Source organism: Carcharodon carcharias, chromosome 12 (genome assembly GCF_017639515.1).
Source record: "Carcharodon carcharias isolate sCarCar2 chromosome 12, sCarCar2.pri, whole genome shotgun sequence".
Lineage (NCBI taxonomy): Eukaryota > Metazoa > Chordata > Chondrichthyes > Lamniformes > Lamnidae > Carcharodon > Carcharodon carcharias.
This window is the reverse complement of record NC_054478.1, coordinates 75,711,338-75,730,998: the sequence shown is the minus strand read 5'-3', so window position 1 is coordinate 75,730,998 and position 19,661 is coordinate 75,711,338. Positions and strand designations below refer to the sequence as shown.

At 42.0% G+C, this 19,661-nt stretch overlaps 1 protein-coding gene across 2 annotated transcripts in view; it reads right to left on the bottom strand.

The window, feature by feature from the left end:
• Positions 1-1,622: 1,622 nt before the first annotated feature.
• The window catches only part of kalrna (kalirin RhoGEF kinase a), a 1,007,899-nt gene continuing 989,860 nt past the window's right edge, over positions 1,623-19,661 (bottom strand). Inside the window, exons 58-60 of one of the 2 annotated variants that reach the window (XM_041200492.1) lie at positions 10,364-10,564; positions 4,687-4,825; positions 1,623-2,358 (exon numbers count right to left, since the gene is read on the bottom strand). In XM_041200492.1, the coding sequence (XP_041056426.1) occupies positions 1,813-2,358; positions 4,687-4,825; positions 10,364-10,564 (886 nt within the window). In that variant the 3' untranslated portion in view covers positions 1,623-1,812. The remainder of the gene's footprint in view (positions 2,359-4,686; positions 4,826-10,363; positions 10,565-19,661) is intronic. The other variant, XM_041200491.1, reaches the window with a different exon arrangement.

The window sequence follows — 19,661 nt, the reverse complement described above, 5'->3', positions numbered from 1 at the left end:
CTTTGGGAAAGGAGCTTCCACCTGCATTTCATTTCTTAAGCTGAAGTAATTCCTTGCATGCCAAGAAATCATATGAATGACACCCCCAAACCATTTTAATAGGCAATTTGCATGCCAAGAAATCATATGAATGACACCCCAAAACCATTTTAATAGGCAATTAAGTTCTTACTTGCTTCAGATGGCAGTTTCAGCCATATGCCCAATTAGGAAATTGACTAGAATGGACACAGGACTCATAGAGGGCGACAGCACAGAAAAAGGCCGTTTGGCCCATCGAATCTGTGCCAGTCAAACAAGTACCTAACTATCTAATCCCATTTTCCAGCACTAGGCCCATATCCTTGTATACTATGGCATCGCAAGTGCACATCCAAATACTTCTTAAATGTTATGTTATGACTTACGTCTGCATAATTTAGTACTCCAGTTCAGGGTGTAACAATGGTGAAAATGGCTCCCTTCATAAAATTGAATGAACGTAAAAAATGTTTAATAAGGCTTTTCATAATCCAGAATTTTAAGCTTGCAAGTAGATGCTCTTGCATGCAAGTAAGGGTAATTTTAGGGTATGATAAATAGTGGTAGGTTTCCAATTTCTCATGTTTGACAATCATATTTTCATGCTTCTTATCAATCAGAATAATATTGTTCACCTTTAATTGTACTAGTATAAAATAACTATTATGAAAATTAACCAGGACAATGCAGCTTTCAGAAGGACGTAGGGGGAATTTGGTTTTGTTTTAAGTGGCATATTGGTGAGTTAAAGGCATCACAAGGTATAGTACTAACCACACAAAACAGGAAAGTGCCATGTTTAATGATTGCAACCCAGATATAAACCGGGCTTATATCTGCCCTTAGGTATACACTAGGGCAGAAGTAGAGATGGAGTAGATATTAACCTGAATGCCAGTGAGCTAAGATGAAAATAGGAAAAGAAAGCTAGCATTCCTGCTCTTGATTGCTATCCTTTGATTACAATTGGAAAGCATGTATACAGTTATTTGGCTATAATAGCCTGTCGACACACAACATTCTAGGTTCACACATGAAGAGAGGCACTTGGGTGAAGTACCTGAGGCCTCCCAGATCCCAAGGAGAGAAAACTGAATTTATAAAAAAAGTTTTTTTTTGATAATGTTTCACTAGACCATATAGTCCATTGTATGAACGTGTGCTACTAGAGGAGGCATCATTGGCAGCTCTGCATTTTGTAAGACAGTGGGTCCTCTGCCACCAGGGAATAGAAAATTATATGGACAGAATTTCTCAAAATGCGCAGGTACCAGTGAGGTTGCTCATCTGTAGTGCATATACTTAAATTTGGATTTCACAGAATGCCTGCTAACTTTTCAAGAGCGAAAACAACATTGCTTTATTAAACTAAATAATTTAAAGCATCTAATTTATTTTGTTTAGAATATATGATTACTAATGTAATTGTCTTCATTTTCTTGGCATCTACTTTACAACATTCAGTATGTGAAATATCGAGGAGTTTAATTTTGCAGTTGTTATATGCATTACAAAACTCATTGCTCTTTAAAACTTCAAAGAATATTCATTTCTCAAAGGGTTAAAACATTTGCACTCAATCTAAAGTAAATAGATTGAAATTTGCTCATCTGGTTCGCCAAGGATAATACTTCAGAAACATTCTATATATATGATTCTATTGTAACATAAACCTGTTCAAATCTATTCAAGTTGTGCTCAGCCCCACTATTTCAGCAATGTGAAGTGCAACTACTCACAATGCATTGTTCAGCAAGATAGTGACTCATTATGTACAGGTTCACTATTGTTTCACATCCTTGATCCAAGATTGCTTGGTAAGAAACCTTTCACATTGCTGACAGGACGCACATCATTTTGATGTCGGCGGCGCTCAATAAACAAAGCCAACCGTGAGGTATCCAGTGGGATTGTGGAGTAGCTGTCATTCTGAGGATGTAGCCAAGGATTTTGTAAACAAGTGGCAGCTGTGGGTCTCCAGCGGAAATCTCCCTGAAGCAGGGCCCTTATGAAGTCTCTGGCAACATGGCTGATTCCCTGAAAATACTCATCAGGAAAACTGAAATCTCGTCGACAAATGTTCATACATGTCTCCTCTACACTCTCATCCAAGAAGGGAGACACCCCACTTAGCATCACATAAGTGAGGACCCCAAGGCTCCAGATGTCCGTACTTAGTGAAACTGGTGTTCCCTGAATTACTTCAGGAGCTGCAAATTCTGGATTTCCCAACAACTGATGTACATAATAATAAGTAGTGATCTGAACAGCGTCACCCAAATCTATAAGCTTGACACGTGGCACAGGTGTGTGAAGATCAATCAATAGATTTTCTGGCTGTTAGAAGAGAAAATATTTATTAATAAAGCTGAAACAGTGCTACATGTATTGTTTACTTAGGCCTGTGTGAATGCAAATTATTGACTTCCAGCCTAAATGGGGCTTATATACTGTATTGGAGCAATAGGTCCAATAATTTATAATTTCCTACATCCTCCTCTGCCTCTTGCTGCAGAAATAACCAAAGATCATCTTATAGGAAACTCCATTCCTCAGATGAGCAGACATCTGCCTCCAGGGCTATCATCAATCATTGGCATTGAACAGATTTCTAGTATTTAAAGGCATCTCAAAGATTTTCTTCATTCTTTGCAAGGAAGTTCCAACTCATGTATCTGTCCTCTACTGCCAAAATTCAAGTCTGCTTATGTTACTATTCCCTTGGCTTGTTCAGGAGTCTCCCAGAATGGGCTATGAATCTCCTAGCCAATGCTGCTAACAGTCTGGGAGGATATTGCCCTACAATATCCTGCCACACAGCAGCTCCCCCTTTCTCTATGATGTGCCCACTAGCTTCACATAGTGCCAGCTCACTCCACAGAGAGCCAGCGAGTGCCACATAGAGCCAACTAGCTCCACATAGAGCCAGCTAGCTCCACATAGAGCCAGCAAGTGGCACATAGAGCCAACTAGTTCCACATAGAGCCAGCTAGCTCCACATAGAGCCAGCTAGTGCCACAGAGAGCCAGCCATGGCTTTGTGGTGACCAGAAATCAGATTGGCTGGTGGAGAAATATCCAGGAGATTGGTGAGGGAGAGAAAAACGGACATTTGTGAGGCTAGGTTAGATGTGAGTGAAAAGAGGCTAGAAATAAGGGGTTTGGTGGTTGAAAGAGAGTGTCAGCAGACTTGGAGTTGGAGGAAGGAAATATGGAGAGAGAAAAAAAACTGGTGATTAGGAGACTGGAGATTGTAGAATGGGATCTTTGGGAGAGGGGGACCATAGAAGAGAGAGGGTCGACAGGAAATGGGAGGCAGGAATGGGTCTTGGTGAGAGAGGGAAACTGGGGAATATGAGTCAGGAGAATGGGGCTTGAACAGAAGAGAGAAGAAGACTGGACCAGGGAAGAGAGGGAGACTGGAGTATGTGACTGGGGTGGAGCCCAGCAGTTTTTGCAGAACCAGTAGCAATATCAACAATGCTGAATTTGAGCAGCACTGAAAGAGGAGCAGCCAGTAAAGGGGTGAGTGAAACGAGGACTTTCTTATGATAAATAGTAAAATATGAATGGGAAACAGAAGTTTTGAGACCTAAGATTCTAACTCTATGAAATGAGGGATAAAACTAATGAAGGTTTTTGGAATAAGGGATATTATAGCATTGGTCCTTCATCACAAATGACTATTCAGGCAGGAACTAGAACATTTAAAATAGAAAAGGATAAGTGTTTGCAATGGAGGAATATAAAAAGATCATGGAGAAATGGGGTTATGGAAGAGAGTACCCTACCAGCTCTACTACCCAGTGTGTCAATGTCATGCTCCTTCTGCATGTTTTCAAATCTCTCCAAGCTTTCCCTCCATCTTACCTCAGCAACCATCCCCAGCTCTAGGGTCCTACTCGCTCTCTCAACTCCTCTCATTTTGCATTGCTGCTTCATCTACTCCACCATGTGCCGTGATCTGTCAGCCACTCTACCACCGCTATTTGGCACTTTGCTTTGCTATCACTCTTTCCTTCAATAGCCTCTTAAAAATTCCCTTCAGTCATATCTTCTGTTCTTCCAAATATCTTGTGTTTCCTTCTAAGCATCCTCTTATCCCCTTTGTGCTCTGACATGTTATTTTACATGACTAAGAATTATATCAATGCAAGTTGTTGTTGAAAAATAGTCTTATAATCAGGTTCAGCTGTAATGCCCTCCATTGCCATATTTCCTACAAGTACTTACTGTCTCAGCTCAAATATGTTGCATGAAATGGATGTGAATGGTGAATATGGAACCAACCTAGCAAAGAATTTCCAACCTAGCAAGGATATCTTTGACAGAAAAGCAGGACATAGGAGAAAATTTACAAAAGAAAAGCAAAAAGGTATATAATGTGACTGAACACATAATGCAATAAGCAGCTAAGATTTGACACTAGCATTTATTGTTTGCTGTGTTGCTGGCATTAAGGAACTAGTTCATCTAGCATCATTTTAATTATTTACTTAACTTCATTTTGCCCAAACAAATTGAGCAAAGACAATCTTCTGGTGTCCATTTGTTCACTAAGTTTAAATGCAAAAGTTTTACGGTACAACAAAATTTCAAAAAATATAAATTTGAAAAGGATATATAAGGATTCTATATTGATTTGTTTATTTGGGTAAAGTCCTACCTTCAAATCCAAATGAGCAACCCTGCAGTTGTGTAGATACTGGAGAGCCTCCAAGGTGTCCCGGATGTAAAAAGCCACCTTTTCCTCCAAATGTTCCCCTTGATTTACCAGAAATTCAAGCAAGCGACCATTATCTAAGCTTTGAGACAAGAACAGAAATATTTAGAATACCCTAATGTAACACCCCAACACATTTTAATCATGACAAAGGATGAAGGGGCGGGGGGAAGTAACAGGATTATTTGACTAAAAAAAAACAATTATTTCACATTTGAGATCCTATACGTCTGTTATATTCACCATTTTTGAGCACTTTTGGCATGGGGCATCCTACCACAAAATAATTATGCGGAATGCTGCTTTAATGCTCGAGCTCTGGGCGAGACACAATTATATCTTTAACCTGTAATTTTAATGAAAAATAAAGTTGTACAGGGGCATAAAATATGTGGTGAACCATATTCTGTTAATTTCTCACTGGGTAGGTTAGAATAACCTTCCAATTGAGTTGGCCCCAATATCCTCTTCAAAAATGTATTGAAAATTCTTGTTAGGCTCTGACATGGCAAGATTTATTTTAGAAGTCTTAAACATTTAGATGCAGTTCCATTTATGTCCTTAGGTAAGTAGCTTTTAAAAGACCTGTTAATAACTCTATCATCAGTTAAAGGCATATTGGTTTTGCAACACAGCATGTAATTGCACTACAAGTCAACTGAGCGTTGAAAGGTGAAAGAAAGAAAATCTGGTGATTATATATATCTGCTTGGAACTGAAATCAAATGCAGTCACTGTGTGATTTCAACAGCACTGCCCAACTTGTTTACACCTCCTCAGGTCCCTCTGTGGCTCTGATGATAAATTTTATCTGGTCCCTCAGTGGACTCCTGGGGGTAAAGTTTCTGCTTTGGGTGCCATTGGCATCCTGGGCACAAATTTATTTTTGTTAGCCTAGTGCTTAAAATTATTTGATTCTTTTCACTGGTTCTGCCAATTTCAGGTGAATGTAATAGCATCCACTTTCTCAAGGGCAATTAGGGATGGGCAATAAAATGCTGGTCTTTCCCTTGAGCTTTCATTTATATTACTCCTCATCTTCTATTCTATTCTATTCTTAATCAGTTTTTAATTACTTTTTCTCCAAGATATTGTCACTGTACTGATAATCCAGAGACCCAGTGTAATACTCTGGAGACCTGGGTTCAAATCCCACCACAGCAGATTGTGGAATTTGAGTTCAATAAATATCTGGAATTAACATTCTAATGATGACCATGAAACCATTGTTGATTGTCATAAAACTCCATCTGGTTCATTAATGCCCTTTACAGAAGGAAACCTGCTGTCCTCAACTGATCTGGCTTATATATGACTCCAGATCCACAGCAATGTGGTTGACTCTTAAAAAGCCTCCTGATTAGGGATGGACAATAAATGCTGGCCTAGCCAGCAACACCCACAAGCTAAACAAAAAACCTGAGGGTGGGTTGACAGGTGGTGGTGGTGGTGGTGGGGGCGGGGGGGGGGGGACTGTAAAATGTCATGGGCACCATGCCAGCTGCCAACCCCTGCTTTTTGTTTAGCTTGTGGGTGTTGCTGGCTAGGCCAGCATTTATTGTCCATCCCTAATCAGGGGGCTTTTTAAGAGTCAACCACATTGCTGTGGATCTGGAGTCATATATAAGCCAGATCAGTTGAGGACAGCAGGTTTCCTTCTGTAAAGGGCATTAATGAACCAGATGGAGTTTTATGACAATCAACAATGGTTTCATGGTCATCATTAGAATGTTAATTCCAGATATTTATTGAACTCAAATTCCACAATCTGCTGTGGTGGGATTTGAACCCAGGTCTCCAGAGTATTACACTGGGTCTCTGGATTATCAGTACAGTGACCACTATACCTCTGCCTCCCCCGCTGCAATTTTACCAGCAATGGGGGAGGCTTTGGGTGGCCTGCTTGGCCATGGGACAATTGAAACCGTTAAGTGGCCAATTAACAGTCCCAAGGGCCTCATCCCTTGGCTGGTGGGTTTTCACCAAGAGTGAGAAAGAGTGTTCACAGTGGCAGCTTTTACTGTGTGGGATGGTGGCAGGAAAGTGGAGAGAGATATCTTCTTAATGGGCCTTTGGGCCCATCAGAGAGCCTTCCCCCAGGTCTTCCATGCCCTCTGCCACTAGGGGTTCCCCTTCCCTCTGGCCTCCTGTCCACCGCGGTCACCCAACTCCCTCGCTGGGGGCCTTCTAAGTTGGCCCCAGGGATACCCACTACCCCACACCTGCCATTTGCCTTTCACTCCAACTCCAAGGCTCCTCATAGCCAGGGACCCGATGAAGTCACAGCAGTCCCACTCCTGTTGGGACTGCTGGGGCCAGAGAGCTGCCATCCATTTGATGGGCCTGATGGCTATTAAATACTTGTGGCACAACCCACTAGAGCAGGGGTGAACTTGGCCCCAACTTTTTCGCTGGTCTTCCACCAGCACCAACTTTCGACTCCTGATACTGAAACTTCTGATCCCTCCTAGTTCATCCCTCCCAGATGCACAGTAATTTATTCTAACTTGCTTTAAACTGTCTCCATCCATTCTATTTCCTTCTTATATTTTTATAGCTAATGACCTGGAATTTATATAATGTTATATGCCTGTGGAAGACATTTCATGTATCAAGTTACTTTGAAGTGCAGTCATTGTTGCTACATAGCTGAATGCAATATGCATTTTGTAAACAGTATGGTCTACATACAGCCACACAATCGTCAATTAGCCTGTTTTTGGTTGTGTTGGTTCAGCAGTGTGTGCCAAATCATTCTTAATAGATTCAACTAACAAGTATAGAGTAAAAGGAACATTTGAAAATAATCTTGAAGATGTCTGAAGTCAAAAGGTGTTTACTTTTTATAATCTGCTGCCTTCAATAATTTGTCTACCACTTGATGTAAAACAGAAACATTTCAAAACTATTTGAGCCTGAGCCTGAAAATCTGCACAGGTTTTTTTTGCATATCTGGACTTTTCAATTTGATGCTATATGTATGTTACAAGTAGCTTCAAGAAATGGTTGTCAGCAGTAATATTGCCTGCCTTTGTCAGGGACTCCCATATTAAGGAATCTGACGTTTACAAAGGAGTAAATTCCACAGCATAGCACCATCACAAAAATAATTGAACATGTACAAATGATTTTGTTTTTTGATGTCAGAACTTCCCAATGGTCAAGGAATATATATATAGGTCATAATCAGAGTATAATACATAGGAGCTAATGTAGGTCCACTGAACCTGGTCTGCCGTTCAACGAGATTATGTCTGAACTTCCACATAATTTCCACTTTCCTGCTCGATCCCTATATCCCTTGATTCCCTTAGTGCCAAAAATCTATCAAACCCTGTCTTAAACATACTCAATGACTAAACATTCACAACCTTCTAGGGTAGAGAATTCCAAAGATTCCCAATATGCTAAGTGAAGAAATTTCTCATTTCAGTCCTAACTAGCTGACCCATCATCCCTAGGCTATGATCCTTGTTGTAGACTCTCCAGCCAAGGGAACAATAACAACCTTGTCAAACACTCTATAAATTTTATATGGTTCAATAAGAACGTCTGTCATATTCTTCTAATCGCCACAGGATATTGGCCCATTTTACTCAATCTCTCCGCATTGAACAATCATATTATATGCAGAATCAATCTAGTTCACCTTTGTTTCAATGCCTCTAACACAAGTATATATTTACTTAGGTAAAAAGACTAAAACCAAATGCAGTACTGCAGGTGTGGTCTCAGCAAAGCCCTACATTACTGCATCAAGATTTCTTGGATTAGGAATTTATCTCAGGCAGTGGTGCAAAATGGGCAATATTGGTTGGGCAACCCACAGTATACAGAGCGCCTAATATTTAACTCTGCTAGCTGCAATGGAACTGAATATCAGGCACAGAGTATTGTGGGTGGCAGATCCAATGCTGCCCAAGAAAAATTTCTACATCCCTTATTCTTTTACTTCAACTCTCCCGTTGCAATAAAGGCCAACATACTATTTGCCTGCCTAATTTCTTGCTGTACATGCAGGTTAATTTTCTGTAATTTGTGTACAAGGACAACAACTTACATTTATATAGCACTTATAATGTAACAAAGCCTTCCAAGGCATTTCACAGGAGCATTATAAATAAATTATGACACTGAGCCACATAAGGAGATATTAGGTCAGGTGATCAAAAACTTGGCCAAAGAGGACCAAATCCCTCTGAATAGCAGCATTTACTAAGTCTCTCACTTTTTAAAACAATATTCCACTTTTCCATTCTACTGCCAAAATGGATAATTTCACATTTCCCAACATTAAACTCCAATGAGCACCCTCTTGCCTAACCACTCAACTAACCCATCTTCCTATGCAGCCTTTTTACGTCCTCCTCACAGCTTATTTTTCCACTTAATATTATCAGCAGACTTTGATACTACACTCAAACCTCCTCATCTAAGTCATTGATATAGATTGTGAATAGCTGAGGCCCAAACATTGATCCTTTTGGTACTCCACTAGTTACACCACACTGAAAATTACCCATTTATTTCTACTCTCTGTTTTCTGCCTGTTAATCAATCCTCAACCCATACTATTATCCATAAACCCCATGAACCCAAATCTTTGTGCAATAGCCTCTTCAAGTGGCAGCTCATTGAATATCTTTTGAAAAGCCAATAAACTACATCCACCGACTCCCCCTTATCTACTCAGTTCGTTACACACTCAAGCATGATTTTCTTGCTGTAAAACTGTGATGACTGTCTAATCATATTGTGATCAAGTGCAAAACTGCATTGCAAGGCTGTGGTGGTTGGCTGTGCAGCCCAGCCTGCTGGCAAATGGATTAATGGAAACACTTCTTTTATTTGCACTTATCTTGCCACCAAGAGTGGTATTAACTCTGTGTGCAGCCCCTCCACCTCATTTACCTTACATCACTGCTGCTAAAGTTGGGCCTGCTGTAAGGTAAATACAGGGTAAGACTGAACAGTTGGCAAATGCTAGCAAGCACTGCTTCTGTGTGTCACCAAAAGACTCAATTAAGCATTATTAAAAATGTTTAAGCCTCCCTGATGACTCAACCGGTTAAGGCAGTGAGTTGCTGAACCACATAATCCTGAAGGCACCAGGCTAAACTTCCAGTCTATGCTGAGCCTGATGATTTTGGCCACAACGGCAGAAACAGTGCTATAATCATCATCAGTTTCTCTGGATTATGAAGGAGATAAAGACAATAAAAATGGCTAGGAATCTTGTTGCCAACTTCTGTCCAGTAATACCTTCTAATAGATGCATGTGCTGATGTTGAACGAGAACAATATTGAGCTTGACAGTGATGTCCTATGTGGCCAAATTGCCTGCCAACGTTCATTGTCTGTGTTTTTAGGGAATAATGAGAGCTTAGCAAGGTACCATAGGGGCATGGCTCCTATGAACCATTTCCCAGAAAAGGGTTTGAAGGACAAGAAGAAGAGGAGAGAAAACTAAGGTGCGAGTGAAAGAAAAAAAATGTCTGCTTGATCTTTGGAAGGCAACTAATTTACATGAATAACTAGGCAAAGAGAAGATGCAAGTCAACATTATAGGGTTAAAATAAACAAATTCTGTTGGCTTTGTGGATAGAAAATCAACACTTACAGTTCGAGAACTAAAACATAGCCAGTAGAAAATTCATATGTATCACATATTGCAGGAAATTGTGGATGTTGTAGATTTAGCAGGATTGCTGCCTCATGTGCTACTTGGTCTTTCTTCTTCAATTTTTTGCTGATGAACTTGACAGCTACTTCTCTTTTGGTTGATTTTTGTATACATTTCTTCACCACAGAAAAACGACCCCTGTAATACAGAACGGTAATCAAAACTTGTGAATAGGATCAATGACATAAATGAGATCCCAAGTCTTTTGGAGTAATGCATCTTGTTGGAACATTTTCACTTTCACAGACTTTGAATAGGTTTGGCGACTGTTATTTGCTAGCACAGAAATGCATGCTTAACACTTGGCTTATGTATTCATTGTAAAAACTTGCAAATGTACTACATTGCTGATGAGTTGGAATTTACACTGTTTAATAATAACAGGCATTTACGCCATGTGGGATATAACATTAGGGCCATTGATTTACTGAATAATTCATATTTCATTGAATTGAATGCAATCCTTGAGTTTTGCTATGGGGATTAAGTTCCACAAGTCTAAAAATTGTAAATAGATGGTCTTTAAGTGTATTTCATTAACTATTCATTTAATTTTGATCCCTTACCAGTGTTGAAAGGTGTTGGTTACAGTTCGCTAATACTAAAGAAGGCTTTGTAGTCATACATAAGTTAACTGTAAGGGCAGGGGTTTCCGGTCCTACCTGCTGCAGGACTGGAAATTCTCGCCCAAAATCAACTGGCCTTTTGCTGGTCTGTCTAATTCTCCGTCCCTCCCTCAATGATTCCCACGGTGGGCTGGACTGGAAAATTTAGGCCTAAGTGGTATATATAAACTGTTTAGGCTTGAATGTAGGAGGGTTGATCAGTAAGTTCGCGGATGGCACAAAAATTGGTGGGGCGGTAAATAGTGAGGAGGATAGCCTTAGATTACAGGAGGATATAGATGGGCTGGTCAGATGGGCTGATCAGTAGCAAATGGAATTTAATCCGGATAAATGTGAGGTGCTGCACTTGGGCAGGACAAACAAGGCACATGGTAGGACCCTGGGAAGTACCGAGGATCAGATAGACCTTGGTGTACATGTCCACCGGTCCCTTAAGGTAGCGGGACAGGTAGATAAGGTGGTTAAGAAAGCATATGGGATACTTGGCTTTAGTAGCCGAGGCACAGAATATAAGATCAGGAAGGTTATGCTGGAACTGTATAAAATGCTGGTTAGGCTAGAGTATTGCATGCAGTTCTGGAATCTGCATTATATGCAGGATGTGTTTGCACTAGAGAGAGTGCAAAGGAGATCTACCAGGATGTTGCCTGGGCTGGAGAGTTTTAGTTATAAGGAGAAATTGGATAGACTGGGGTTATTTTCCCTGGAGTAGAGGAGATTGAGGGGGGATTTGATTGAGGTGTATAAAATTATGAGGTAGACAGGAAGGAACCTTTCCCCTTGGTGGAGGGATCAATAACCATGGGCCATAGATTTAAGGTAAGAAGCAGGAGGCTTAGAGGGGATGTGAGGAAGAATTTTTTCAACCAGAGGGTGGTGGGGATCTGGAACTCACTGCCTGAAAGGGTGGTAGAGGCAGAAACCCTTATAACATTTAAGAAATATTTGGATGTACACTTGCAATGCCATGGCATACAAGGCTCTGAGCCTAGTGCTGGAAAATGGGATTAAAGTAGTTAGGTACTTGTTTGACTGGCCCAGACTTGAAGGGCCAAAGGGCCTTTTTCTGTGCTGTAGACCTCTATGACTCTAAGTCTTTATTGAATCTTAGAACTTTTACAAATATATAGTAAATGGTACAAGCTAGGAGCTGTCTCCATGATTTCTGGTACACACTAACCTGTCCTACAAGTTCGTCATTTAAGCATTTCAAGTCCCCTTTCTACTTGCTGTGAGTGATATTTCAGAGTTCTCCTCAGTTCTCATTTTTCCTCTACTAATTCAGCTTTTGTATGACTGACCCTAGGTGCAGGTCATATGCTCTCTCAAATCACTGTGTGGGTGATACTTTATTCGGTCCCACATTAACCCCATATGTGCCAGACCTTTATCCTACACCTCCCCCCAAGTCTTTATCCAATGAGCAGGATTTTCAGGCCCCACTCACCGCCAGGATGGTTCAGTCCCACTGAAAGTCAATGGACTTTTGGCTGGCCTGCCACATACCCCGTGGTGGGACACTGGAAAATTCCAAACAATGTATTTTAAGTGATTATAGTTTACCTTATGTTTTACATTTTTATTACTATAATACATTTACATTGTCATTACTGCATTATCAATGCCCCATCTCCACCCTTCAAGACCTTGAATTCAAAGGTTCAGGTGGTCTGGAGCCTTATAACCATTCCACATCTTGTTCACACTACTGTCAAAGGAGTGGGTAGGCTTTGTTGCTCCTTATTCTTTCTGTAGGTTTGGAGGTTGTTCTGGCATCTGGGTATATTTTCATCCTTTTCTTCCATATTTTTCTGTTGAACCACACTTGCTGAATGTGCTTCTACAAGTTCGTCATTTAAGCATTTCAAGTCCCCTTTCTACTTCCTGTGAGTGATATTTCAGAGTTCTCCTCAGTTCTCATTTTTCCTCTACAAATTCAGCTTTTGTATGTGAAAGTTGGTTCTCTATGCAGATCAGTTTTTCTTTAGCAAAGAATAATTCCTCTGCGCTATCCTTCAAGCTCACATTCTGTAGTTGCACTACTGCTAATTGTTTCTGAGACTCTTCATGCTCTGTTGTGAGAAGTTCTACTTGCTCTTGCCATTCCAGGTTCTTAATTTTCATCTTTTCATATATATCTTTGTTTTCCCAAGTTTTCTTCCAAATGTCCAACCATTTTCTTCAGCTCTGTGGTGTCTTTCTTGTACCTTTTGGCTTTCTCCTGGAATATAGAACATTGCTGAGTCTTCTCTGTCAACCGGTTCTTTCGTTTTTTCAAGGCTGCAACTTCTTTGAGTGCATTTTCTGCCTGCTCGTGTGCCTGGCTGCATTACTTGTTCAGTTTTCCCAACTTCTGCTTCAATTTGCCAATATTGGAGTTTAAAGTTATTTCCTCTTGATTCCTTAGTGACACCTCAGGAATTTGTTTGTTCAGATCTTGAAAAGTTTGGTTCATTGAAGAATTTAGTTTATCGTGCATTTTCAAAGGAATATACTCAGCTTGAATTTTGTGTTTCAAATCTTCCAATTCAGCTTTGTGTGAACATTTTCTCTGAATTATTTAAAGATTTATCAGGATTTGCTGTAGCCTGGGGTTTTAAAAGATTTTGCTCACCCCTGCTAGGTCTGCTGACTTTGCACTCTGAGGTTAGAAGCTAGACTTCCAAAGGACATTGAATGCAGTAAGAAATTTTAAATGTGTGCTTTTAGCTTCCAAGCCTTTCTTTGGAGCTTTTTCCTGGTGATTTTTCCTCTGGGCCTCTGCTTCTAGAGCTTCTTTTCAGGTCAAGCTGCTTTGCTGAATTTTTTTCTAATTCTTACAGAATTTTAGTTTTTCCCTGCATTTTCTGCAAGGTCTTGGGTTTTTCTACAAGCTGCCACCATGTTGTAGGATGTTGTTTACAGTTCGGTAGATCTGAAAAAGTCTTCGTAGTCATATGTATGTTAACTGTAAGTCTTTATTGACTGATAGAAGTAGTTACTAATATACAGTAAAGGCTCTAAGCTAGGAGCTGTCTCCATGATGGTACAATGGTTCTGTCCAACACTAGATTGACCCTGCGTATGGGTCATGTGCTCTCTTACATCACTGTTTGGGCAATAATATATTCAGTCCCACATTAACCCTATATGTGCCAGACCCTTATACTACAACCAGTATTACAAGTAAAAATAGATGGCAAAGTAGTAGGCAAGATGCACTAGATGGACAACATATTCCTATGGATGTTTGGATGTAAATTTGGTGGCAATCACTGAAACCTAGGCTAGTACTGAGAAACATTAGGTCCTGCTGTTGCTTCCAGGTATTCTGTTTGGTGTATTGGGGATGGGGCCTCTGTTCTCTCTTTGCCAGACTATTCTTTACCCGCTGCCCGCGATGACGGGTTTTCACGCCATATCAGCCCAAACTTATGCATTCCCGGGAAACACGGTGTTTCCATGATGGGCAGGCTCTCATTCGCATGCTATGCCATCGCCTTGCCGCTTCATCATGCCAGGTGCCATATTTAAAATCCAGCCACACGTACACATCTCAGTACTTCTAGCCCACGACTACTGCAGGGAAGATGTCCATGAAGGGCAAAAAGACTACAGCCTCCAGGTTTAAAGACACATCAATGGAATGGCATTTGGATGCTGTGGAGGCCCGCCATGATGTCCTCTACCTCTGCTCTGGCTGCAGGACGGGCAGTGGAATCACCAATCCAGCATGGCAGGCGGTGGCAGCAGTGGTCAGTACCAATGCTGCACAGAAGAGGTTGACCATCCAATGCTGACAGAGGATGAATGATCTCATCTGTGCAGCCAGGGTATAGCAACCATCTCATCACTCTAAACTCACACAATCAAGCCCATCACACAGTCACTGGCATCTCACTCACTTCCAGCTCAAGGGGCATCACCACCCAATCTCACACGTCCATCTGGCCTCATCTCCTCTGGAGACTACCTCCTTGGCCCTCACTATCTTAAGGCCACTTGCACAGTTCAACATGCCCCCGCACACACCCAGTGATACCTTCCTTCCCCAGTATAATTCTCATCCTGCAGCCTCTTCCTTTGCCTGAGGCCATTTCTCCCCTTCCCCAAACAAGACTTTGCCCTGCAGCCATTGAAAAGCCACCCACATACGGCTGCTCTGGTAGGTAGAGGCCTACCCATGAGCCCCTCTAAAAGTGATGTGGTGCTGTCTGTGAAGCCTGCTGCTGCTGACTGTAGCAAGGTAGGCAAACAAACCTTGAAGTCCCGAGCGAAGTGCAGCCACCCAGGTGCACATCACTTATGTACTGTTGTGAAACATGTCGGTGTGTTTTCCCGCTGATGTGGGCAGACAATCCAGAGGCAGGTGGGGGATGAGTCCAGTGATCTGGCTTCATAATGATATGCTGATGTATTACAATGAGGTTCCTGATGTCCAATAGCGAGAAACGCGGCCTGCCATTGGCGGACGATCACAAACTGGTTTCAAACTGCCATGAAACCGATCACGCCATTTTGTCTGCTCACGCCACTGAACACAGCCAATGCCAGCGGGCATGGAAAATCCTGGCCTATGCCTCTGAATGCCAGTGGCTAAGGGGCCCGCCTGAAGAACAAAGGGCTTTGTAGAAAAAAATCCAAATTTTAAAGTGGCTTCTACAGACACAACTGTGTTGCTTCTGCTGGGATCCCTAACATCACATCTATGCTCAGATACTAACACTGCGGTTTCCAGGTATTTTGTATAGTAAACACACCAGATGAAATGGGTGCCATCCATTTGCAGGCTAACTAATAAGAGCTTTCCTGACCATGGAAATTTTGCACTGTCAGCTGCATTAAATCCGGCCCATTGAGTTTCCTGATTGTGTTACTATTGTTTATAGTATTATTTCTTCCTAAAAAAAATGTTCATTTATGTCTTCAGGCTATAAACGTAGCCTGAACAGAGTGGTTGTGCTTTTTTCAAAACAAAGAGGCTTTGTGCATAGTTCATTGCATATATATAAGTGCATGTGCTGCATGCCCTTGCTTGCAAATGAGTGATTATCTGAGAAAAAGACAAACCATATCTATTGTATCTTTTATTTTGTGCTCTATGAACTATGGAAATGATGTTAAGTTTACACAAGGGCTGGACTTTTGTTCCTGTGCTGCATCTTTATCAGTTGCCTGATGTGATTTTTTAAGGGGAGGCCAATTTCTGGCTAGGAAGCACATTGGCCATCCAATTAAGGAGGGCTGGCGGGCTCCCAAAGCTGGAGGGCCAACAGAAGGCCCTAAGAGATTGACAGTTCCACCATTCATGTTGGGGACCGATACATGGATGGAGACGACACCACAGGTGGAGGTACCCTCTGAAGTCTTTGTAAAAATGTGAGAACAAAATTAACCACAGCCGCCAGACTGATGCAATGGAGGAGAAACCATGTCTGCACAGGAGTTGGGGGAGGTCAGAAATATTTGCTGGAATGGTGGGCTCCCAGTCTGCTGCAGAGAGGTTGCCTCCATCTCTGGGCCATGTTTTAACCTCACTACAGGCCCGGCTGCCAATTAGAAAATTCCAGTCAATGTCTGCACCATGACCTCAATAGGCCCTTTAATTTGCTACCTATGCTTGCAAGCATCCACTTCTAAATAGCTTAGGAGAGGGAACATGCCGGCAAACCAGCTTTCTGTCCATGCCGGGAAATTGTGGATGCATCCGCCTCTGTTCCTACCTCTGCGATCATCTAAAAATTCAGCCCAAGAAGTTGAATTTGAAGTAGTGCCTGAAGAAAATGAAGTTGGCAGAACAGCCACTTTGTCCACCCATTGTTGCCAGCATGATGCCCGAGCCTCGTTAGCACGTTACCAGTGAACTGTCGGTTCAAAGGTGGGTTCAAAGGTTCTGAGAGTTTGGGAAATCAGCTGGCTCCCACAATGAGAAAGCCAGCAGGTTTGGGCCTGGACAGGAGGACAATTCCAGGCTGAGAGTGAGCTAGAGTTTTACTGGGGACTCAGGAGGACACACTTGCTTCTCATGGCTCCACCAAAATGTTATTTTTTCATTTCCTGGGCTGTTCTGGGTGCTGCCTCCAAAAGTCCCTTTAAAGACTGCAAGTTAAGCTGATTGACATCTGGTACAATGAGCAATGCGCTTACTCCAACTGTCTGTATCTGAAAGTTGCAAGCAGAGTACTACAGGTTGGCGAGCCCATTTACAGATCTACCTGAAAACTGTATCAGATAGGTGTCAGGCTGGATTTAGGACATAAAGCTGCTAGAGTGAATAGGGTGGTAGGGGAATTGGGTGGAGAACCCACATTGGATTTCCAACATTGGGTAAAGTGTCCCTAATTAGGTTCTGGTGGGGAGGCCCAATGCAGGTATCAAGGTAATTAAGCTCATTAGTGAATCACCTAATGCCAATTATCCCTGAGCCCACCAGAATTTATGGTGGCTCAGGCATTCTCCTGAAATTGTACATCTTTCCTATGCCTCATGAAGACTGCCCAAACCCTGTGCATTGTGCCTGATTGAGGGACCTGACATCGGGAAGCTACTGCACCTGTCCCTGTCCTGTCCTCCGACCCTGTCCATCCCTGTCGCTGTTGAGACCCTCCCCGCGACGCCCATCTCACCCTCAGTTACCTGTGCCCTGGTATTCAATGTCAACCCAGGGGCTGGGCCTCAGTGTGCAGCCAGCAACGGTCACCACCTCCTGCTGGAACTGCCTGCACTGCAGAGCTCTGAATGGATGGCGGCTCTCGGTGGGCGGGTTTTCACCCCTGGGGTCCTGAATCCTGGCCAAGGCCCAACGCTGGCCAGTCAAGTGCCTGTCAGGGCTTCCCACAGGTTCCCCAACTGGTGGGCTGAACCCTTGTCAATTATATAAAGTTCCACCGAATGAGATTTCAGGGAGGACTGTGACACAGAAAAATTATTATATATACATCCATTCAAAAAACAGCAAACAAAGCAGATTCATACAACTAAATATTCCATAATAGGAACATAGGAACAGGATTAGGCCAGTTGAATTCCTAATGCTTGTTCTGCCATTCAGGAAGGCTTGTGGCATAGTGGGTAGTGTCCCTGCCTCTGAGCCAAAAGCCCCAGGTTTGAACATGGCAGACAGTAAGAGCGGGAGAGTCTCCTGGTTAGCCATACTTGATGCAGAGTTGCACCCTTTAAGCTATGGCCCCATAGCACCAGTTCCAGGAAAAACAAGCTATGGAAACAGATGTAAGCATGTGCTTTGTCTGCCTCACGTGTCACTGGGCCTTGGAAGAGAAAAGAAAAGTTCCATCATTCAATTAGACCATGGCTGAGGTCTTAAAACATTTCTGCTGTAAAAAGCTATGTCTTGATAACTTAATAGATAAAAGCACAACCTAACGTAACATTAGGCTTTACAGTTCGGGAGGTCTCAGCTTTGTTCTTGGTTTCTGAGCTAGGTGATTTTAGCAGAGGTGCTACAGATCAGCTGTACTGTTTCTGGACTAAGAAGAAAGGTCAAACAAAAGTATTGAATTAAATGCCTCATAATATATATTTTCCCAAAACAAAACAGCCATTTAAGAGACTGCCATATATTACCAAGCTTTAGATCATTCAATTATGCCTCAAATTCTTACCTAAACTGTAGTCAGCTCTGTAGGTTCTCTGAAAATATATCTAGTACCTTTTAGAAAACACAGAGCTCATTTATGGAAGAAAAAAAGCATATTCTGCAAATGTTCCCTAATGTCTTGAAAATCTACGAACCCCTTCAAAATCCCATAAATTTACAACGTGCTAAACTCTTTTGCAATATCATTAAAATTTATGGAGAGAATATTTCCCCCGTCGGGATGGTGTTGTGTGGGAGCAGGTAAGGATGAGCACAGAGGTGCCTCAGGGAGATAAGTTTTCAGGTTTAAAAACTTTAATGAAGAAAAAAGAAAAATTTGAGACATGTTCCCTCACGCAACAGTGTCACATGAGCTGGGACATGTCAATGAACTTTAATGAAAAAATTTATTTAATTTATCAACCCTTCATGAAACCTCATCCCGCCCATGGATGAGGTTCCATGAAAAATGCAAAGGCCACCTGGGTTCTTGGCTTGGCTGCCAACCTTGAGGTTGGACGGGCAGCTTTCTCAATAGCCTTAATTAGTTAATTAATGGCCTTAACAGGCCTTTGACAGTTCGGTGGGTGTGCACCCGAGTCAGCTGCACACCTGCCGAACTGAAAATCTAAATGATGTGCGGTGATGTCAGGATGCAAGCCCAAGGGTCACTGCCCCTGCTCACTGAGCCGAAAATTCTCCCCAATAAAACCAAGATATTTTCACTTGCATTTTGTTGTGGAAAACATGATCGCCATCACTCATAGGTGAGAAAGCTGGCATTGCTAAGCAGAGGACAAAATTGGTCTAGATAATAAATACTGGAACATAGTTGGATAGTAGACTTCAATGAACTAAAATGCATTGGTCAAGGGGTCTGAGCACAATGGACTGAATTTTCATGGAGTCAGGGACATTCTGTGGAAGTGTCATGAACCATAGTATGGATGAGGGAACCTTTGAAAGTAAAGTTCAGTAGGTCTTACCTATCCCAAGCAACAACCCACCCCCCATGGACCCTCAGAGCCTCCAT